This window comes from Ictalurus punctatus, chromosome 28 (assembly GCF_001660625.3).
Source record: "Ictalurus punctatus breed USDA103 chromosome 28, Coco_2.0, whole genome shotgun sequence".
NCBI lineage: Eukaryota > Metazoa > Chordata > Actinopteri > Siluriformes > Ictaluridae > Ictalurus > Ictalurus punctatus.
This window is the reverse complement of record NC_030443.2, coordinates 5,548,033-5,571,754: the sequence shown is the minus strand read 5'-3', so window position 1 is coordinate 5,571,754 and position 23,722 is coordinate 5,548,033. Positions and strand designations below refer to the sequence as shown.

General features: G+C 46.2%; 1 protein-coding gene across 5 annotated transcripts in view; it reads right to left on the bottom strand.

Moving 5' to 3' along the window:
- Positions 1-23,722, bottom strand: part of abr (ABR activator of RhoGEF and GTPase) — a 140,356-nt gene that overhangs the window by 1,542 nt on the left and 115,092 nt on the right. For 4 of the 5 annotated variants that reach the window (XM_017459642.3, XM_017459644.3, XM_053676830.1 and 1 more), the window contains 6 exons: positions 5,077-5,136; positions 4,865-4,974; positions 2,998-3,137; positions 2,438-2,572; positions 2,159-2,264; positions 1,429-1,579 (listed from right to left, as the gene is read on the bottom strand). In XM_017459642.3, the coding sequence (XP_017315131.1) occupies positions 1,429-1,579; positions 2,159-2,264; positions 2,438-2,572; positions 2,998-3,137; positions 4,865-4,974; positions 5,077-5,136 (702 nt within the window). Of the gene's footprint in view, positions 1-1,428; positions 1,580-2,158; positions 2,265-2,437; positions 2,573-2,997; positions 3,138-4,864; positions 4,975-5,076; positions 5,137-15,470; positions 15,982-23,722 lie in introns of those variants that run through there. The other variant, XM_053676833.1, reaches the window with a different exon arrangement.

Below are 23,722 nucleotides of genomic sequence, written 5' to 3'. Positions count from 1 at the left end.
TTTAGTCTGCCAGTCCAGCAAACACAAGGCTGGTGAAAGGCTATTTGTTGTAGTTCACAGGATGGCCACTAGATGGCACTGTAAGAATACTGAATTCAGGGTCATGGTGGATCTTGAGCTGGAAAACCTGGGCACATGCTGTACGTGTGTGTGTGTGTGTGTGTGTGTGTGTGTGTGTGTGTGTGTGTGTGTGTGTGTGTGTGTGTGTGTGTGTGTGTGTGTGTGTGTGTGTGTGTGTGTGTGTGTGTGTGTGTGTGTGTGTGTGTGTGTGTGTGTGTGTGTGTGTGTGTGTGTGTGTGTGTGTTGGAATGGGTTGAGAATTTAAAATACAAGCATTTTTTGAGAGCGAGAACTTGCAAACCTGTTGAATCTCCAGTATGGAAAGAAAAAATGAAAAAGAAAAAAGAAATCTGTTTATAATGTTGGGAAATTATTTTATACACCTCAACAACTAAATCATGTTCCAGCCTGGCGAAACAAACCACAGCTCCAGTGCCGCTGGGAGACGTGAACAGAGTGGACAAATAAGAAACACCTCCGAGCCAGGAAGTAACAAAATCCCATCGCACCCAGGTTCCTGCTTGAGGCGTCCTCTACGTCCGTGTAAGAACTATCCTTTACACCTAATGACTTTCCTAGAAGCAGGAGGAGCAGGAATGATACCGTCACCGAGTGTGTGTGAGGAGTGTTATCTGATAAATGGCTTCAGCACTGCCAGATTCTTCCAGAAACTCTTTGATGAAGGAGACATAAATGACGCTGTGATGCCTCTAATCGAGAAATACAGTAAATACATAGTTGTGGTTATATTTGTAGCAAGCTAATGAGAAGTCTGTGTATATAAGTGAGTAAGAGTGTGTGTGTGTGTGTGTGTGTGTGTGGACCTGGCAGACCTCCAGCACTCTTCTGAAAAACCTAAATACAGCTGTGGGATTATTTAGACCTCTGGACCAAAGACAGATTCACCAACAGCATGGGAGCGAGGAGCAAAACACACACACACACACACAGCCACAGAAGACCACACAGGGAAAACGTATCCACATATGGCTATAGCATTTACGTGTGGCGTCCTGGGAAAACCCTTCGGACGGTGAAAGTGACGTTTTCTATTACATACAAGTCCGAGAGGATTTCCAGAACTGAAATATATACGTTTCGCAAGCATCTCATCTCATCTTGACGAATATGACCGAGAGGAAATACACAACCGCACAGTGCAGACTGAAAAGCTGTGATGGGACAGCGACGGCATTTCAGTGTGACGACAGCTTCACTTCACTTCTGTTCTGAAAAGGTCGGCCCGGAAAGCGGTGCGGGCTGCTCCCGACCGCCACATTCTGTCCGACCGGATCCCGATCTCCGCAGACCTTGAATCTTGAAGATTACAAGACGGTAAATAAAAACACCTGGGTGCAAGGTGTTTACCTGTGCCATGACGTCATGGGACCAGATATCGGAGGCCAGTGTGATGTGGGGTTTGTTGCTTTCCGATTCGGACGGTCTCAGCAGCGTAGGGCCGAACACGGTGCCCAGGTTGTGCAGCGACATTTTATTCACCGGTTCCTTCTCAGCCACCCTTGCGAAAACAAACAAACAAACAAAAACAAATAAATAAACAATCCCCAAGAGGGCGACTGTGATATACTGTACACGTCCTAACATGAAAGCACCCGTCGGTTTGGGGATTTGAAGTCTCAGGCGAACCGGTCTGACGGACGCTGCAGACACGATCGTGAAGTGGAGTTCATTTGGAAAACAATTTCATGCAGTCCAGCAAATAATCTTTCCTCTTACCCCAAAACCTAATCCCTGAGCGAGGACATGCTTCAAAGCTTCCCATTTGCACTCGACCTATACGCAACACTGGTAACTAATAAGTGTGAGCGTGTCCATGAGGTATTTCGCCGTACGCTGTACGGCTACGATACACGCTCCACTCTGTACAGACTGGAGATATTTGGGTTCGAGATCAAAAGATGAACAGGAGAAGAGAGTTTAGAATCGGCGAAGAAAAACATTGGATATTATTTCAAGTAAGGAGTAAAACACGGGGTGTGCTGTTTTAGGAAAGTAATCGACTATGGGGGGGTGTGGCTTGACACGATGTAAAACTAGAACCCATTTTGTAGTGTGTGTGTGTGTGTGTGTGCTGTACCTCTTCAGGTGCTCCAGTAAGGTGAGAAAGGTGATGAGGTTGGGGTCGGGCAGAGAGCGCAGCAGGTGCATCATGCAGTTCTCCTTGGCTGCAGGATCAGACAGAGCTGCAAGAACATGAGGACACGACAATTAATGCTCTCACCTCACCGACTCTACACGAACCTGACCTCCGACCTCTACACAGTGCCGGCTTCCTCGAGAATCGCCACCAGGTGTCTTTATTACATCGTTTGTTTTATAGAGCGATTCTGGGAGGGAAAGAGGTGAAAGGTCATACCGATGCCCTCCATGAAGGCCGGGTAGAGGCGGTCAGTGAGCAGAGGCTCGGGCAGTTCTCGGAAGTAGAGCTTCAGCGTGCCGGCGATGGCGTTGATGTCCATGTCGCTCAACATCATCAGGATGTCTTTGGTGTCTGAAAACAGAGAGAGAGACAAAAATCAGGTTTACGCGTGCTATATTCTCCACTGTCATATAAGTAGAAACGATCCATAATCCACGCCGTAACAGTCAGTAATGTTATTCTCAGCGTTCCATGTTCATCAGGGCAGCTGGAGCAGGTCAGTCCTCCCTCTGGCCTTTCCCACAGCTCGGCTACTTTTAGACGTGTTTACAGAAGCCCCAGAGTCGAAGGAGATGCGGAGAGACGGAAAAACGGCAGGGCCGTGCGATCCGTACAGCACGACCGATCCGAACCCGTTTCCTTCCGAACCACGGAACGTCGTCGGGCTCGTACGACCGAGGCCGAGGAGCGCAGAGAGCGGACGGCTCACCACGGCTGGTCCTGAACCCGGAATAACGGCTGGTACGTATTCGGGAAGGGAATTCGAAAGGGCTTACTGGAATCGAACGCCGCCTTGAGCGCCTGAATATCCGTGGCCACGCCGGAGATGCGGTAGATCCCGACCTCGTCGATCCCTCTCTTCTCCACCTCTTCGATACACTGACGCACGATGTAAGGCACCTTGGAGCGCTCGCGTCTGATCAAACACAAACACAAACACACGTTCATTCATTAATTTCATCAGTTATCAACAGCTACACAGTGTCACTCATTTAGTTTTATTATTATTAAAATTTCAGCATTCAGCGCGCGTCACTTTACTAAAACAGAAACGTCCGGCGCAACACCGGAACGTTAAATTGTTCCAGAAACATTTCAAATACTACATGCAACAGCTATTCCTTTTGGTAATTAGATGTAAAACCTGTAAGGGAGAAAACACGATAAGAGATGCTGCGATTATTTTCCCCATAACGACACGACCAGGAGTGTTTCGTTCCTTCTAAACCGCAGTTATTCCTCCGTCAGTTTCTTTTAAAGACTTAAAGAATGACGCTTCGTACTTTTTATCCGTTTATAGGGACATTTAACGTTGTGGAGCGTCTGCGGGACAAGTTAGTTCCTGTTATCATTTACGCTATAGCGACTATAAACAATCTTCCCTCTCGCCAGATTTGTTTTGTTTTTGTTTTTTCCCCCTTGCCAAGTTAATAAGACCAATGAAGTAGCGTACTGAGAAATCCGTCTTACAAAGCGCTGACACTGGAGACTCCTTCCAGAAATGTTAAAGAAACATTAACCTTATTGAAAACACCACCGGTTGAGGCTCTGGGTCACTGATCGGAAGGTCAGGGGTTCAAGCCCCAGCGCTGCCAAGCTGCCACTGTTGGGCCCTTGAGCATGGCCCTTAACCCTCTCTGCTCCAGGGGGCGCTGTTGCGGCCAAAAACGCTCGATTTTGCTGCGGCATTTATCAAAATTGTGGAAAACTGATGTTTGTTGGTAAATGAGACCGAGAACCCGTGTTCGACGCACGAGACGAAGACGGCTTCAGTCGATGAGGTCACATGACGTGTCTCGGCCCAGATCTGCGGAAAAACCCGCGCCCGTTCAGAAGAAATGTTTTGCTCGATCGCAAGTCGTTACATCAGGTTTGGTAATAATGACCAGGGTCAACAGCACTGTGTATATATTAACTTACTATTAACTACTACTTTTCCAGAACCTTCACACTAACGGTCCCTCAGCGGTGGAATGACCTTCCAACCTCAATCTGCACCTCAGAATCCGTCCGAATCTTCAAAAAACACCTAAAAGACCCGCCTCTTCCGTGACCACCTCACTAACCCCTAAACGCTAACCCTGCATTATCCTAAAATATAAAAACTCTGCGCACTCGAATGTTTTTAAACCACACAGTTAAATAAACACATCGACGAGACGCTCGTCATTTTCTCATCGACGTGTCGAATATCCGAATAGTTCAGTATAATAGAATCGTGTTGAATTTTGGACTTTCCCGCTCATCTTCCTGCCCGACCCTCGCAGCGAAGCAGGACGTGCGTCGAGTCACGCTTCAGATTGAAAACCGTGAAACCGGATGAGCGACGGCGCGGTTGCTTCGCACTGTGCTGCGACGTCGTAATCACGTGGGAATAACTTCCAAGAACGCGTCCTGAAACGCTTCCATCATCACAGCAGGCGTCGGGACCGCTGCGCTCGTCGCGTGCGTCAGATCCGCGCGGCTTTTTCGGTTATCTTTCCCGTCTTCCAGCCCCACCCCCTCGGGTTTTCTCCGATACCTGATGACTCATGTCATCGTGTGTGTTAAAGCAGGAAAACCACAAAGAGTATACGATAGCGCAGATAGAGCGTGCATCGCTGGATTCAAGCTTATTCAGGGGAAAAACCCTGAGACGCATACTTCGTCACGACGCTGATCTTGACTCCAAACACGCCGCTCTGCTTCTTCGAAGGCGTCCTCTTTAAACTCAAGTCCCGACTCGTGAACTTCATCGAGAACTCGACTTTGATCTGAGATACAGGAAAGAAATCAGAATTAGTCCGAGCGGTTAAAAAAAAACAACAAACAAACCCGTAAGAGTAAAGATAAACGTGTCGACGATAGCCTCTTACCCCGTTCATCTCGATCACGTCCACGTGCCAGTTCTTCGACTGCACAGTCTGTGGGTCCAACTATAATAAAAAAAAAAAAGAATACATAAATTTAAAAAAAAAAAGTGTTTGAGTCTTCAGCAGCCTTTTTTTATAATGCAAATTATTCATCATAATTTAATACACATGCACAAATAAACAATAAAACCCCTAAGGAACAGTCTGAACAGTGAATTCCTTTCTGCTTCTCTTCCTCCCACATGCGCAGTCCTGAAGCTCGGCCCTGATCGAGCCATCGCACTCTCATTAAAGAACAGAAAAACGCCACGGAACGTAGCTAGAGACAGATAAAACGTGTGATGTACTTTAATGCTTGAAAAAAACAAACGTGTGAGGGTTGGTATAAAGAACCGCTGTGGTATGAAGAGGAATTCAAAAGCACTACTTTGCGTCCTGTTATAGGAAAAGAATTAGTTCAGGGTCGGTAACTCCGCCCACCGTGGCCGAAATACACCATCCCGTCACCGATTCTTTTCCTACATCGGCGCACCCTGGCGTGTCTTAATCCTCATCATATCTCGCAGTGAATTTCTCAAAGTTCCACAGTGTTCGGAGTAAGGCTTTAATTCCAAGCGGTGATATTTCTGCAGCTCTTATCTCTCTCTCTCTCTCTGACAAAAAAGACCCCATTTTCCATTTCCCTCCTGCATGGAAATTCCCAGAGTACATCTAAAAATGAAATTGAAAGGGGGGGGGTTAATCCCTGGGAAGCCAATGAGTTTCCCCCCCTCCATTATTAGATTTCAGAGCAGTAATCTTCTAATGAAGTTAGCTTCACTGCTGTAAAACAAAATATCATGCACTATGGTTGATCTGTGGCTAGTGCTAGTTGAAGTTTACAAGATCCAGATGTGTTCGTGACATGGCATTCCCATATAGAGTACTACGCCGCAAACGGGCAAGTTGTATACTGGACGTGAAAACGTGAGGCAAAACACTGACGTCTGGTTGGTTGGTTTTTTTTTTTTTTCCCCCCGTGTGTGTCTTTGATGGCCCTGAACTGAAGCTGTGCTAGAGTCATTAACATCACACTGGTTTTCCCATGCTGTTCCGGGAGAACACGTGTCAGGCATGATGGATGATAGGAAGCAGGAGGCACCCTTCGTATTAAAATAACCCGTCGATCAAACCGAACACGATACCAACAAAACCAAGGCAGTAACAGTGATAACTAATCAATGCTTGCTTGGCTGTAACCCGATTTTATTGATTAAGAATGAATGTGATGATAATGATGAGTCACATATACAGTAGAGCATAGTGAAATTGTTTTCTTCACATACCCCAGTCTGTCAGGAAGTTGGGGTCAGAGCGCAGGGTCAGCCATGATACAGCGCCCCCTGGAGCAGAGAGGGTTAAGGGCCTTGCTCAAGGGCCCAACAGTGGCAGCTTGGCAGTGCTGGGGCTTGAACCCCCGACCTTCCGATCAGTAACCCAGAGCCTTAACCGCCAAGCCAGCACTGGCTAAATGTAAGTAAAGTAAGTAGCTGTCTATTCATCCAATCTGTCAAATCAGTCTTATTCTTCCATAACATCCATCCAAAAGTCCATGCTTCCATCCAATCCTTCCATCCATTCTGTCCAATCAATCCAATCCATCTGTGTAACCGTCCATCCAATCAGTGCACCCCTACAAGCTAGGCAATCGGTCATCCATCCATCCATCGCATCCATCCAATCAAGCAAGACAATCGTCCAGCCATCCAATCTTCCATATGCAGGTAAGAATCTGATCTTGTGTGAAAGCACAAATTCAAAGCTCTTAAGTATTTCCTTCTAACCTGAAACCAACAGTGGACAGCTTTATAAATAAATAAATAAATAAATAACTTTAAAAAAAACCCCAAAAAAACAGATCCTTTCGGTTCAAAAATTTCGATCGGTTGAGCCATCCTTAAAATCTTTAAAAAAATAAAATTATATATATATATATACACACACATGACTGCACCACAATATTTTAACTCTATTTATTTATTTATTAATGGTTTTAATGAGAAAATGTTGCACTTAAGCCGATGTTCTGCTCACAGAACACAACTTTTCCCCACCATGTTGCTTAGCAACCAAAGCTTACTGTTAAGAGACTACACTGTGTGGTGGAAAAACCCTTCATGGCATCATCATTAACAATAAATGTAAAATAGCTTTTTTTTTTTAAAAAAAAACACTACACATCATCATACTGTGTTTGCTTTGCGCTGCGCTGCGCTTGAGAACGCCACTTCCTGTGAAAAGCGCACGCCCTCGAGTGGTTTACTGCTTCAATAAACATAAATTAAAACTGCAGCAGCAGCTCACTGACATTGGGAAGAATATCTACCGGTCTTCCCCTAAGGGCCTGGCGTTTTAGGAGTTACACCATCTGGCTGCAAAAACTGTCTTTGAAGTCATAATTTAGTATGCTTCAAGCAAAAGCTCTGAAATCTCTCATCTAAAAATGCCTTGGCTCCGGTGACCCTACATAAAAAATGTTAATGTACCGGCTTAACCTTGACTTTATCCCATGTGTTCACGGACCTTGTTGAAGAATGCCTACACTCTCTGTGATACTTACTGTAAATACGTCCTCTTCCATCCTCTACCTCTCCACCGACATGCCAATAAATCTCTTTCCCAAATCCCATTTCTTTAAACCTCTCTCTGCAAAGATGAGCCTGGATTTATTTCTCTTCTTCCTGCTTTTTCTAGAGTGCAAATCGGATAAGGAGTGCAAAGAGAGGAAAGGACCTTCGCAGCCTCCTAATGGTTTAACTTGTGACTCGAGTGCTGCTTTTCCTTCCACATTTGGAAACCTTGACCAGGACAGGAAGTGCGTATAAAAATAAATAAATAAATAAAAATAAAAAAATAAGGGTGTTTGATCTGACGTGAATAATTAAACATGCGTAACAGGAATGGCAGCTGTGTAATGGAAACTGTCCTGCTAATATGCAAGTCAGTTGTCTGTTTATGTACTGTACGCATCTGTCTATTGGTAGAGGTATGAACGTTTTAAACGCAAGCCGTGAACGCTTTAAAATCAGTCCGATTATCCGTTGAACTCACGTAACCTCCGTTTCTCAGGGTAAAATCGGCAGTACTGTTATTGTCCCATTGGGAAAACAGACTGGTATGGAATCATATCGATGTTGATTAATGTTTCAATAAACAATGCCTCATGATAATTAGTGTTTGCCCCAAGAGGCAGGGAACCACGCTGGGCTAATCAAAGGTTTAAGTCCGGTGCTCCAAAGCTACAGTATAGAGCAGCTTTAAAAAGACCCAACAAAACCTCCATGAGCTCTAACCAACACTTTCTTTGTTTCTGACTCAATCAAACCTCCCACAAACATCACAACCAAAATAACACAACTTAAATATAATCCTTTAATGTAACTAAATGACTGGCCCCATCACATACTCCTTTATACACTCGAGCAAAGTATGGGAGCGCGTCTTCCAACCCCCTTATTAAGCAACTCGCGGAGGAATGCATCATTCTGCGCTTCCCTGTGGGAAAGGCGCTTTCTCGGGGGATGCGAAACCACAAACTGCACGGCTTGAGGCTTTATTTATACAGCGTTCACAATCGATTCGGATGAAGCCAGACTGGATGGCCATGCTGGTTTACAGTCGGTTGAAGGGCGGCGCATGGAAAAACGCTGCCCTTTGAAGCGACACCCTGTGAGGGAAAGCAATTCCTCGAATTCAGAGTTGGGAAAATGGCCCGAGAGCATCTTAAAACGAAAAGGACGTCATTCCTGAGTGACATTTGGGCCGAAACAAAAGGAGTGGAACCCGCGTGCTATTCTGGGATCACGCGTTATTACGATGAAACTGCGTCCAAACGCTGTATGCCAAACAATATTGCACACAAAGAATTTGCATCTCCGCTGGAAGGATCATCTCCAAGAGGCCCAGTGTTTCCCAATCACACCGTGTTGTTGCAACACTAAAATGGGATGGTAATACAATGGATATAAAAGTCCTAACACACCACTGTTAAATTTGCAGGATTTTGAGACGTTAAAAAAAAAAAAAACATGATATAGCAACCGACAAAATTCAAGTGAAAAACAAACAGAAACAAAGTGGAAACGAAGAAAAAGAAAAAAATGCTAATAACCTGGTTGTGCAAGTGTGCACACACTTTTATAATGAGGCATGTGAATGTGCTTAGACTTTTTCCAGAAGGAACTGTTCAAAAGTAATTATCAAACACCTGATTAACCCCAAATAAAGATCAGCTGTTTCCTACGGTGAAGCATGTCGGTGGCAGCGTCACGCCATGGGGCTACTTCCCTTCAGCTGGGACTACTCGAGACAGACAGGATCATGGATAGCTCCAACTACCAGTCTGTTTTGGCACAAAACGTGCAGGCCTCCATTAGACAGCTGAAGATTTGACTCCCTCCACTAGCACAATAATGACCCAAAGCACATACCCGAGTCGACAAATGAACGGCTTCGGAAGAAGAAGGTGGTCGACGTTTTGGAACGGCCCGGTCCGAGCCCAGATCCGAATCAAGCTTGGTTTCGTTTCGTAACAAAAACCTACGTCAGAAAATATACGCCATAGTTCCACCACAATTAGAGAAGAACGTCTGAAGAAAGAATCATCTCAACCTCATTCGACTCCTGCTTCTGGGACAAAGCGTGCGTTTAAAAAGTGTCCGATACGACGAACGATTCAAGACGCCTGCAACAACGCAATAAGAAAGGCGGCTGTGAACTGGGCAAATTATATACACCATAAATACACCAGTAGCCCTTGCGGAGGTAGCTGAGAACCCAGGAAGAACATGTGAACGATCTTTTGTTGTTGTTGTTGTTGTTGTTTTTTCCCCCTCAGTATCAACTGCTGTTCTCTGTTCTTCCTTTCCTCTCGGACTACTATAACCCTCTTTCAGTGTGCCCGAGTGTGTGTGAGTGTTGAGTTTGAGTTTCAGTGAACAGAATGCTGTGTGTGCTCAGGAAATCATTGATTCTCAATGATCTCACACACACACACACACACACACACACACTGAGACGCCTTACTGACACCAGACGTGAGAGGAAGGATGCCAGGTGCAGTTGGTGTGTGTGTGTGTGTGTCGTGTAGGTCTGCCATCAGAACAGTGTGTGTTCTGCCTGCAGAGAAGCCACTGACGGACAGACTGTACATGGACACACCTGCCCCAGCCTTATGTTGCACTGACCTCACACACGCGTACGCAGACATGCTGCATAACACGACCCATTTCTCAATTTATTATCACACCACTCTCTCTCTCTCGCTTTCTCTCTCTCACTCACTCACTCACTCGCACCATAATCTACATGTCTTTAATTTTACCGTACTGGATGAGGACTGAGCCTAAATACAAAACCCCCGTCTTAAGCGAAAAAAACAACAAAAAACCCGCCAAATATAATGAATTGAAGTATTTCAGCTCGTCTGAATCCCGCGTCTGCTTCCTGAACTTTTTACAAATTAGTCATCTGCAAATCCTCTTTTAATGAGAAGAAGTGTCTTTTAAATGAACTCTGTGCTTAATTTGCTTTAAAGGTGGCTAATCCCAACAGCGAAACGCTTCCTTTAATCACGCCGAGCTCCATTTGACAGGCTGATTACGTTCAGCTGGCAGGTAGTAATTGTGTGGTTTTAAAATAAAAAATAAAAAATAAAAAAATGTATGCATCAATTTTATGCATCATTTGGAATGCTGAGTCCATTTCCTCTAGAGTCTGGAGATAAAGCCAGTCAGTACTGTGGTGTGGGAGGGAGTGCTGTCTCTGCTCTACTCTCGTACGTTTCTCAGCTGTCTTGTCGGCTGGTACAACTGCTTACAAGCACACTAGACAGAAGACACAAGCGTATTAGGGCGGCTGTGGCTCAGGTGGTAGAGTGGGTGGTAGAACGGGGTGTCCACTGATTGTAGGGTTGGAGGTTCGGTTCCCGGCCCACATGACTCCACATGACGAAGGGTCCTTGGGCAAGACATTGGGCAAGATGGAGGTCTGGGAATCTCTGCTTAGACTTCTGCCTCTGTGACCAAGAAGTGGAAGCAAATGGATAGATGGATGGATGACTTGGGTGAAGGAATATTCCGATGGGGCAGTATGTCTGTGGCGCTCAAACCAGCACCACACACACAATACTATGCCACTACTATGTCAGTTTCAGTGCTGTGTTGCCAAGCAAATAATAACTGCTAGCAAGAATTCTGTGGTAGTCCCAGTGGTAGACATGGGTAGGCACGTGCACACACACACAGCAGAGTCATTATACAAGTATTTTAAGGTTAGGCTGATGTTTAGTCTTCAGGGTCTCGGAAGCCTCTTCCAGTAAAATCCCATAAATCCGACTGGAAATTGACTCACACCATTATTCATCGTTCTCATCACCATGTCTACACCAATCATCTGAGTCATCCTCACACTGTGTACCAACGTACCCCCCCAACAACAAACACAAAGCTGAAAAGCTGAGAACGTTCCGATGACCACGAGCACTAAAAGCTACATAACTCAACCAAAGGTCTGACAGACTTATAAACTGTGTCGAGAGGCTAAAGCGCATATCCCTAATGGATCTGCGCTGCTTTGCCTAAATGAGCACTAAATTTAGTGCATGCATAATGAACCCATCAGGTAATGAAGGTGGGGAGGAGTAGAGCAGCCATGACCTTTGACCTGTAAATGAGCAAGATGAACATGAAAAGAGGGGTTACTTTTACAAAAATAGTCAAGAGGGGATATTTGATCCAAACCCCCAGAAAACCTAATTACTGCCTTTCTGGATGAGAGCGTGTGCGCGAGTGCTGCACGCTTACCGAGTCCGGAGAAGATTTATCCCGGCCGTTACGGCGCCCGTTAGGGACGGACTGGCATTTTAAATCTCTCTTAAAATTGTGTGAAGGTGGATGATGGGATTTCATTTAGGATTAAGAATTTTCTTCCCCTGCTTTTGTTCCTCCATTAATGTACAATCTACCATCTCACCCCTCAGAGATCATCCCTCGTTCTTCTTCTCGACACGTCTACGAGATGAATGCCGGGTTTTGATGGTCAGACACAGTGACCCGGTCAAGAAAAGAAGCACTTCAAGAGGTCATTCATAACCTGGCCAGCGTACACACACCTACACGCTCAGCCGGCTTGGCCTCAAAGAGCCATTCAGAGTATAAAAAAAAAAAAAAAAAAAAAAAGTTGTGTGTGTCTGCGAGTGAAAATGGAGAAGGTCAGGCAGTGGGAGGGCAAATACAGGTTTATTTACATGGATTACTGTGAGCGAGAGGAGTATTTCAGTCATGGCAGGCACATAAAACAGAGAGGGCTACGTGGTCATGTGTGTGAGGCGGAACCGCCTGCCTAAGCACTAATCCCCCGATACGCAAGCATGTACCGATTCCCTACTGCACACTGGAATTAGACTTTCAAATGCGACTTCGGATCCAATCGATGACCTGCACGGTTGTGTTACGTTAAACCAATACTCTGACCTAATCTCTATCTATCACATCTGTAGCAATGATGCTCCTCGAAAAAATAAAGAAATTGCCCAGGATAAAAATGTCCCCATACTGAGCAAGAACAGAAATCCTGTTTACTGATCATTTTCTGATAATGGACGTCTAAGGGCAGTTGTTGGGGTTGTCAATAAACAGTTAAGAAAAACATAAACTTGCATGAATTCTTTATAGAAATGGCATTTTTTAAAAATCCTTGGCCTGAAATGCTCGAGTCCGCACCCAGGAGCAATTCTGGGCTCATCCGGGGGCCCGGCTCTTCATCACGAGTTTCCTTTCACATGGAATTTCCTCCAGTCTGGTGATCGATTGCGCAATTTTGCGGTTTTGCAAAAAACGGTAGGCACCTGGTTAATCTCTATTTATTTATTTTATTGTTGAGATTATAATCCTTTGGTATTAACAAACAGGTGCGAGGAACAGATGAAGAGCTGTTCTCATAGAAGACTTTTAGCCATACACTTGCACCACAAAGGCGAGTGACAGTAACGTTAGCAGTTACAGTAACGTTGCTCCGATCCCATCCCCTGAAAGTCCCCTGAAAGTCGGGTTTTATATAACGGTAGAGCATTCGGTCTCCTTCGTTTACCATAAAAGCCAAAGCTGAAACAGGAAGTAACACGAGAAGTCTAATTGGTCTAACCGGTCTAAGTTTAATGGGTCTAACCCATCTTATTACTCAGCATACGGTGCTGAACATGGATAGCTTCCATACCTTATGTAGACCAGATCATGGTTCGGTTGAAGCGAGCCTCAGACCACTGGTTTCAAGAGGACCAGGAATTTGGTTCGACGGACCACTCCCGGGCTCGAAACCCGCTTTCACACGGCACCAGACGCGAACGTTGAAAAGGACCTTCGAAGGACGGATCTGTGGTTGTGTTACGGATGCAGTGCAACATCGCATGGAGACCTCGTTTGAGGACGACTGCCCTTAGTCTTCCATTCGAACTAGATTTCAAGTCAACGGCTTTTCCGAATTTTCTCCGAAATTCCTGACTGTGGTAAGAACCCATACACTCCGGATACAGTACACTGAGATTAGGTTGAAAAACCTAAAAACCAACCGTCAGTGACATCACCAACGACATTCACAGGGCAGGGGTGAAGGTATCACAATCCACCAAGAGCAGAGGACATCTCACAAGATGTAGACCACTCATCGGCAGTAAGAATCAGAATTGCAGATTGGAATTTGCAAAGAAATACCGAGATGAGCCACGAAAGTTCTGGAACCAACATTAACCTCTACCAAAGCGATGGAAAGGCCAAAGTGTGGAGAAAGAAAGGAACTGCTCGTGATCCAAGACATTCAAACTCGTCTGTGAAACATGGTGGAGGTAGTGTCATGGCTTGGGCTTGCATGGCTGCTTCTGGAATATTCTCACTAACCTTTATTGATGATGTAACTCATGATGGGAGCAGCAGAATCAATTCAGAAGTTTACAGGAACATGAAGTCTGGCAATTTACAGAGAAATGCATCGGGAGGAACTTTATCATGCAGCAAGACGATGATTCAAGATCATCGGGGGGAGGGGGGATGGGTTCAGTCACCAGACCTGAACTGAGATTAGGTGGAAAAACACCGGAGTACCCCTTTAACACTCAATGCCTGATCTCGGGTTAAAGTCAGACCTGACCGAGTGCTGGCGTCGCACCGTCCATGATGAGTACGACCTGGTGATTAGTTCACGCAGGCAGGCGGGGCAGAGCTACAGAGAGCTTTTCCATAATCCACGCTGAGCTCTGGGTCAGTGGAGTAAAACAGATACACTCCTGACTCAGCAGCTCTGCTGTTAAGCTGTGCCCACACACACACACACACACACACACACACACACACACCTAAATAATGCACAAAATTATTCTTGTTCAAAGCCCTGGCAGTGTGTATCCTGTATCCCAAGTGGAGAGGCCTAGATTTCTTGGGATGTGCTCACACACACACACACACACACACACACACACACCTGGGAAATGAGTCATGCTGCAGTGCACAAACCCAAAGAAGGAAAAACACAGCTTTCCTGATATCATGAGTTTAGAACGAACCTGGCTCTATTAGTACAGTAAAATTTGTGGTACAATAAAGTGTAGTGAGACTTGCAGGGAAAAGGAACTAAAATAAATTGGGACGCAGCCCACAACAGCTGTGGTGAGGATGGAAACACAAACCGACTGCTATTCAGCACCAATGTCCTCACACTGGCCCTGACTGGAAACAGGTGCGTGTGTGTGTCTATATGTGTACACACACACACACACACACACACACACACACACACACACACACACACACAACTGCGCCCGAGTATAAGAACGGCTTATCTGTTTGTGCCGTGTGTGTACGAGTGTCAGGAAATGTGCTTCATTAGCAGACTCCGAAGAAGCAGAGGTGACAATTAACCTGTAAGTGCATGCCATAACCACTTCAACACACACACACACACACACACACACACACACACACACACACCCCTGGGTCATGAGAACAAAGCCACAAAGGCAACGAGTGGGAGAATAGGGGCGAAGCGGAAAAGGAAAGATTAAAGGGAATGGGAAAAAAAAGAAAAAGAAAAAGAGATGAAACTGGAAAAGAGGAGAAGACAAACTATGGGATCACTCAGCGCCGCAAGCGACGAGTGCCGGAAAAAGTAAGACAAGCCACAAACAACTCCACACACACGCACACACAAATAGTGATGTATAGCTGCCCTTTAAACTCTGGGTGCACAAAGAGAGAAACACAGAGCAACAACTGCTGCTCAATTACACACTATGACAACCTGAAAGTCTACAACAGAACGCAGGAGAGAGAGCGCGCACGCCGTTATGATGGACAGGAAGATCGAAGAACCTTTTGGCGGAGGAGTTTACTGCGGACGCGGCCCCACAGCTTAGCGCCCGTGTTGGAGTGGCTCTTCCTAGCGGGAGCTTCGTCCACGCAACACCGTTCCTCCAAGCGCTCGCACACCGAGTTCAGGTTACAGTCTGTGACCACGATCTCAGTCATCCTGACCTCGCAAAAAGCACTCACAATACGCACAAAACGTGAGTGTGTGTGGGGGGGGGTGACTTGCCCCCTAACGCCTGGGGGGTGGGGGAAAAAAAGAAAAAAAAAAAAGACGAGTATCCAACAATTCCAAAAATCTTCCCAGTTCCCAAAAAAAAGGTCAGCTTTAAAACAACAACAACAAAACAACCATCAGAGAATCTTGAAAATGTTTAAATTTCCACCGTCTGATTGGGACGGAGTGATGAAGAAGAGAAAAGTGACCAAGATTCATTCCGGAGGAAATGTCCTGCTCAAGCTGCCTGCATCTCTGTGCTCCTCTCAGCTGCACTCACGATCTGATTCCCAGCCCCACACACACACACGTGCTCACACACACAGAAAGAGAAAGGAGGAGGAGGAGAGACGGAAGGAGGGATGATGGGAGGAGGGAGATCGACAGAGCTGCCTTTTGGTTTTCGGTTTGAAAGAAAGGAACGGAGATGGCGCTGAAGCGAATGAACGCGACGTTTGTTCCTCACAAACTTTTATTGCGGAAAGATGCAAAACCTTTGTAGTTTATTTATTTATTTATTTTTATTTCGTCTTTGTTTCTCTCTCTCTCTCTCTCTCTTTCCCCCCAGACAGCCGTGTGAGAAGTGTGTGTGCGCCGTTCTATACGGCTTGCTATATCTTTCCACCGGTCCCTCGTCGCCCACGCTAATCTCGTATGACCGATACCTCTTTCCGGCGGTCCTCCTCTTCGTCATCGCCTTTCATCCGTTCTTCCATACGGACAGCAGAAATAATACACGAGCATAACGGATTTAGCCTGGCCTACACATCAGTGCTACATTATTAACATAAAAACACATGGCTGACTAGTTACGCCAGCTAACGCGTTTTCACCCAGGTTTCCAGGCGACCAAAAACATGGGGCTGGCCGACACACTGGGGCGTCCAATTGTCCCACCGGCTTTAGAAGGAGATTATCGGAAAATCCAACATGACGTGTATTAGTACTATGTCGGCAGAACGGCTTTAATGGGCCTTGGTGAAGTGTAACGGATAGGTTAAGACCAGTCTAAAAGATATCTCCTCAGTTTTGATGAAGGTGGTGATGAGCGCCGTCTCCGAAGATTTAATTGTACTGACGATCTGTGTTCGCTTTCACACCATGGACATTTTGCACCTCGGAAAAATATCGGAACGCCGAGGCCGATCCTACTGCTTTCACTAGATACAGAAGACCTAGGAACATGGCACCTCTTGATGGAACCCCACCCCATCATGTAACTCATGACGGTGGCAGCGGAATGGATTCAGAAACGGACCGTCTTCCAATTTACAGAGAAATGAATCCGATCTGATTGGGAGGAACGTCATCATGCAGAAAGACAGTGGTGCAAAAAGCACCAACTACAACAAAGGACTTTATCAGGGGGGGGAAAGTGGAAGGTTTTAGACTGGTCAAGTCAATCGCAGGGTCTAAACCCAGTTGAGCAGCATTTCATCTCCTGAAGAGGAAACTGAAGCGAGACCCCCCCTCCAAAAAAAACACACAAATACTGAATTAAGCCGTGATAAAAGCCTGGAAAAGCGACACAAAAGAAGAACGCAACAGTTTGGTGATGTCAGTGGCTCACAGGCTTGATGCACTTATTGCAAGCAAGAGATATGCAACCGAATATGAAGTGTTCTTTACTTTAAGACTATCTGTTCCTGTAATTTTGCTCACCAAAAATTTGGGTGCCACCTAAATGTGCCACGTTTTAAGTTGTTTTAAACACACCTAGGTGTAAATACCAGGAAATGATGTCTCATTCATCTTTTGATCTCAAACCCATTTGTCTTCACCGTATAGCGAAAACAGTAGAATTGGCCTCGGCGTTCCAGTACTTTCGGAGGGGACTGTATGACTGAGGAAAGACGAGTCCTCCTTCATCTTTTTTTGTGCGACTCATCAGAACGTGACAGAAGGAGAAGCTCTACCGTGGTAGTCGTCCAAATCAAACCTGAGCACGCACTTCTCTCCACATGGTATCTCTCCAGAGGGCTGGGGAGAACGAGGACATGTAAGAACACTGAGGGTATTTTTAAAACCGGGATAAAAAAAAAAGAGTCGGCGGCCTAGTTCTGGGCCTGCGTCATCGTGTCGAGAAAGGAATGTCTGGGAAAAGGGGGAGGGCATGAAAAATTGAGAAGGATGCCGCGGAAAGGAAAGGAAAGCAAGTGGTCCAAACATAGAGCCGAGACGGTGACGGTTAAGGTGATTTGAAGTCGGCCCGAAGCGAAGAACCGTGACCACTGGACTGCTACTACATGTTTGGTGAATCTCAAGCGGTGTGACCACAAGCTCTGAGCCACGTTCCTTCCTATTGAAACGTCACTAGATGGTAACCTCAGACAGTAACTTTAGACCCTGTGGCTACATGTCTACTTGTGGTGGAAACAAACGAGCGCAGGAACGAGACAGGACGAGAAAGACGGAATGAAAACTTTCCCGGTCCTCGACTGTCTAGTCTACCCAGGACGGTCTCAGATTCGCGTTCTTGGTTTACGGGAGCGGAACCCGACGCGCTCTTCTGCTGTGGGGGCTCGCCCGTCTCGAGGGTGGTGGACGGAGGGTGTGTCCTGGGATGCTTTTCTGCTCAGCACGGTTGTACAGAGTGGGTATTTGAGTGATATCGTAGCCTTCCGGTCTGCCCGAGGTGCTGTGATGCGTGCGACGGAGAGAGAATGACGACAGGAGGAAATGGAGATGGGAGACGGATGCGATGGAAGAATGGAAAAGACCGAGATGATGAGGAGATTGAAAAGGTTTGAGCAGGCAGGTGTGTCTGTGTGGAGCATGGCATTCAATCAGCTTGAAATCACTGTGGCACTTATCCCGATCTGGATAATCACTTGTTTATTTACTGTAGGATGAGGAGAATAATGGGAACACTGGAGAGAGAGAGAGATGGAATGGAGGCAAAAAGAGAAGCAAGAGGCTTTGAACTTTAGTCTGTAGGGCTAGAGGGGTGTGTGTGTGTGTGTGTGTGTTTCGCTGAAAACCGAGGCCCTCCTTTCATGTTCAGAGCAAATGCTTTGTTGCGAAGGCTTCAAGAACTAAAGCAGAGATCATTAAGACACACACACACACACACACCACCTGACGGGCTACCTAGCGTGTCATGGTACAACCTTGACTGATTAGCCTCTTGGTTTCCATGGAAACCATTTGTATTTACGATCGCGCAAAAATCGATACAAGCCACACTAAGGACAAAATGAAGAGAGAGACGTACATCATAAGAGGATAACTGAAATTCGATCTGATGAGCAAATTCATCATCATCACACACACGTGCGCACACACACACGAGGCACGGCGGGGGGGCAATGATTAATTCATGAGGCTCGCTCATCCCTTTTGTCTTCGAGAGGCTTTCTAGGAAAACGCCGTCTGGCCGAGTCACAGCACCGATACGAACGCCGGCACGTCCGCGGGTTAAAAAGTGGTTCGTCTTCTACACGGTCCCACACGGATCCCCTAAGGGCATCCACGCGCTTCACAAATCCAGTTTAATTAACAGTGTGCACGGAACTCTCAATCGGATAGGGATTTACAGAAAGTGGGTGGAGGAAGAGGCTTTACCCGCCCCCACACACACACACACACACACATATTACAGTCCTTCTTTCATATACTCTTAAACAAGCTTTCTCTATAACCCAACCCCCCGCCCCTTTCCATACCATCAAACGACATGCATAGTTTAACATCTGGACAGCTACAGGAAACACAAAATAGAGCGCCATATGTTTCTGGGTCTCTTACAGACACACACACACACACACACGCAAATCCAGTTAGTCGCATTCCGGTGAATTTCGCACACACCGGGACACTGTCACATTCCGCACAATTATATTCTCTACAGGAAGTCTGGCGTGTGCGTAGCTACGAGTCTATTCCTTACTAGTCATACAAATAAAAAGAGGCGGGGTCGGAACAGTTATCCCCTCGCAGGAAAGAAGAATACGTATATTAAAACAGGAACACATCTTTCCGGTCGGTGTCTAGGTACGCCACGAAGGGCGATTTAATTATCCGTGTCCTTTGGGCGCGTTCGAAATTCCCTCGGAAGTGGGAAGTCGGAATTCTTTCTACCCAAGCTAACGTGTCGACCGCTCTAAAGCGAAACGCTGGTATATACAGCGAAACTCTTTGAAAAGTTTGTAAACGTTGTGCGTACGTGCTTCGTGAGCAGCCGTGTGGAGCTCGCGTCACTTCCTGAACTCGGGGTCGAGGAGCGCTGGCGAGAAGGAAATGCCGAGGACCTGAAAGGAAACGTCGCCGGAATCTTTTACAGCGACGCCCCTTCGACGTGAAGAACACCTTCGCGCGTAAAAACATTCCGCGGACTCTTCACGCCGGATCTGCGTAATAGCTTCACGAACGTTTGACAAGAAGCCATTAATTTTCCGTAACAGGAAGTGACGCACTGCTCCTTCTCGTAGAGTGGCTTACTTGGGAGAAGGAGGAAGAGCTGAGGAAATCCAGAATCATTCACGGAGCGAGAGGAAGAGAGGGAAACTACAGGGGGTGCTGGCGAGGAAAGAGATCAGTGATCGTGTGGTGAGAGAAAAGCTGCCTTGGAACGCTAAAATAATCACAAATCCGGTCCATTCTTAAGAAACGACGACGCCTGGGTCAGTGTCCTCAGAGTCAAAGCCAACAAAAACACAATCTATAAACAACAGCTACCGCCGCCCCAGCCTACAATAATGAGCTCGCTTATCACAGCCGAACACAACGCTAACAATGTTAGCGTGGCACTGAGGAACGGCGAAAAACAGCCAAAGGCGGAATCGCGGTGCTAACGCGGTTAACGCGTCTCCATCCCGCCGTACTGCTCACTGGTCGTCCGTCTCACTTTGTCTTTTGCGCCTCCTCCCTTTCCACGTCCGACAATATGAACACAGCGATGTCGGGCGGTGACGAATTAGCGCTAAAACGACAGCGGCAGGTACATCGATCTCAAATGGAGCCCGTGATGACTTTCGAAGGTGTATCCCAAACACACGTAGCCGCGTGCTGTGAAGACGAGAGCACGGGGACGTTAAACGAACAGGAACCGAGCGAGGACATACGTAAATAAAATAAAAGCATGAACGTGTAGGATGTACAGCAGATGAAGACACGGATGTTGGAGGAAGACACGCAGAGGGCACGTGTGAAGAAAAGAGACTAGCTTGTACGTTCTGACTAGCATAGAAACGCTGGCAGATAAATAAGGCCTCCGGATATACACTACAAGCCAAAGGTTAGGAAGTTATAACCGCTTTGGGAAAAAAAGACAGTAGCTAATGCGTTTGTTAACGTACCGGACAAAAGGTTGGGACTAAATGTTTTCAACAGTGTTTAGAAATTAGCTTAGCCTGAGAAAGGCTAACCTAATTCCTCTTCACAGGTCTTTTTCGCTGGTCCTTCAGATATACTGGAGTCAATTGAAATCTGCATTGCTCCGCCCACTCGCACTCTGGCTTCCTGCTAGAACACTAGCTGAGATACCATAGATACCAACGGCCTAGCTAAAACCTAGCAACCGCCTGGGATGCCAAAGCAACAGCATAACAACCACCTAGCAACAGACTAGAAAACCACTTGAAATACTATAGTAAGGAGCTTGTAACAATGTAATGACCACTTGGGATACGCCATAGCAACCACCTAGCAACAGCTTCGAAAACCACCTGAAATACAACAATAAGGACCTAGTAATCTAATAACCGCTTGGGATACCATAGCAACCACCTAACAGCCTAGAAAACCAGTTGAAATACTATAGTAAGGACGCAGTAACAACCTAATAACCACTTTGGGATACCATAGCAACCACCTAGCAACAGCCTAGAAAATCACCTGAAATACAATAGTAAGGACCCAGTAACAATGTAATAACCACTTGGGATACCATGGCAACCACCTAGACACACGGAAGCAACCGGTTAGAATAGCATGGCAACTGCCAAACACCACCACACCCTAGCAACCACCTAGCAACACCCCGACTTAACCGTTAAACATTACAACCTGTGCAGTCGGTCATGTGTTACTCCCTCATGTTTACAAGCTCAGGATGTTTCTTTCCAAGGCTGTTGTTCTAATGAAAATAAGTAGAAGAAGAAGGCGGTACTGTGTTAGCGTTTGGGACACGACTGTGCTGTGAGGAGAAGGAAAGATGGCGGTGTTTGTTGCTGTAACAGGATAGGAACACTATGACCAGGACATTTACCGCAGATGACGAGAAGCTTGGATCCTCGTTCTGCTCTTCGCAAACATATGTACAAAAGACACACACACACTCAAATCTGCCACCATCTAGACAGAACATTCTGGTCTAAGTCTCCTGAGGGAGTGAAACACTGACATTGTAGCAGAAACAATGGAAACAAACATCTGGTAGCAATTCAGAGGGTCTGAAGGTCCTGCGATCCTTCTGCAAGCTGGAAGCTACCTTTACGTGTGTGTGTGTGTGTGTGTGTGTGTGTATCTTTTGTGAAGCCCAAAAGTCCCCCATGACCTTGTAGAGATATTTGGCTTATCCCACTGGGGAGGAAAAAAAAAAAAATCTGTCCATCTTTCTTTCTTCCATCCATCATTCCTCTCATTTCTGCTTGCTTTACTTCTTTCATGTCTCGTGTACGTTCCTTTCTTTCCTCCACCGTTCTTTCTTTCAGCTTTTTTCCCCTTCCTTTCTTCCATCCGTCTTTTCGTTCTCGCTCTTTCATCCATTTAATTCATTTCTTTTCCTACCTCTCATCCTTTCCTTCTTCCATACATCTTTCGTTCCCTCGTCAGTTATCGCTTTCCTCGTTGCATTCTTTCCTTCATCCATCCATCTTTTCACTCCCGCCCCCGTTCTTCCTTCTTCCACCAGCCATATATCAATCCATCCTTTTTTTAAAAAAAAAACTGGTTTCATATCTTTCCGTCTTCCATCAATCATTTGTTCGTTCATTCTGTTTTTCTTCCTTCCTTCCGTCCATCTATTTATCCGTCCTTCCTCACCTACTCGCCTTTTTTCTTTCCGCCGTCCGCGAGTTCATTTCTTTCAGTGATCCATCCAGACACTCTTTCATTTCTATATTTATCTCCTTGTCCTTCGCTTCCTCTCCTTCCATTTTCTCCCATCCATCCATCCACATCTCCTTGTTTCACCTAACAATAATACCACACTGAGTGTTCTGATGTCACATCAGTATACTTCACTCTGTGTGTGTGTGTGTGTGTGTGTGTGTGTGTGTTCGGTCCATATTATATAAGAAAGTGCTTCCGAAAGGCACGCACCACAGTCACTGAGATGATGAGTGGAAAAAGGCTCGAGAGAGAGTGAGAGAAAGGGAGAAATAACAGCAGGGTAAAAGCCAGAGGACGAACGAGCAGTGCGAGATGCTGACACGAGTAGAGTGTGTACGTGTTTCTAACGGGGCCTGGTGAACGACTTACAGGAAGTGAACGACTCGGACCTGGAAATAAAAAACATACGCATCCGAGAAATCCGTCTCCGTCCCCTCGTGTTTACCGGAGCCTAGCGTAAGGAATAAAAACACAGCGCCAAGATCATATACCGAACCAGAGGTGATCATCTCACACACACACACACACACACACGCACACGCACACGCACACGACTCTGCTCAGAGGTGCAGGGTGAAATGTAAGGGCTTATCACGCGTGCCATGTTCTCATCCATTATTCACACACAGACCTCCATACCCGTCTGTTCCTCTGCCCTTTCACTCTCTCTCTCACACACACACACACACACACACACACACACACACACACATACACACACACACACACACACCCCTGCGGACACACAGCAGAGTGCCGCAAAAGAGGCCAAAATAAACCAAACGCTACGACCCAGAAATATCCTATAACACTAGCTGGGCTCGAAGACGTCAGTGTCTTGCTCCTCCGTGTGTTCTGGAACATTCAGCATCGATACGAAAAAGGGACTGAGGCTACGATTTTAAAAGAAATAAATAAATCAATAAATAAAAACCAGCTGCACATCAGTCCTGTTCTGCGTGCCGCTCTAGATCAGGGAGCGCGATCT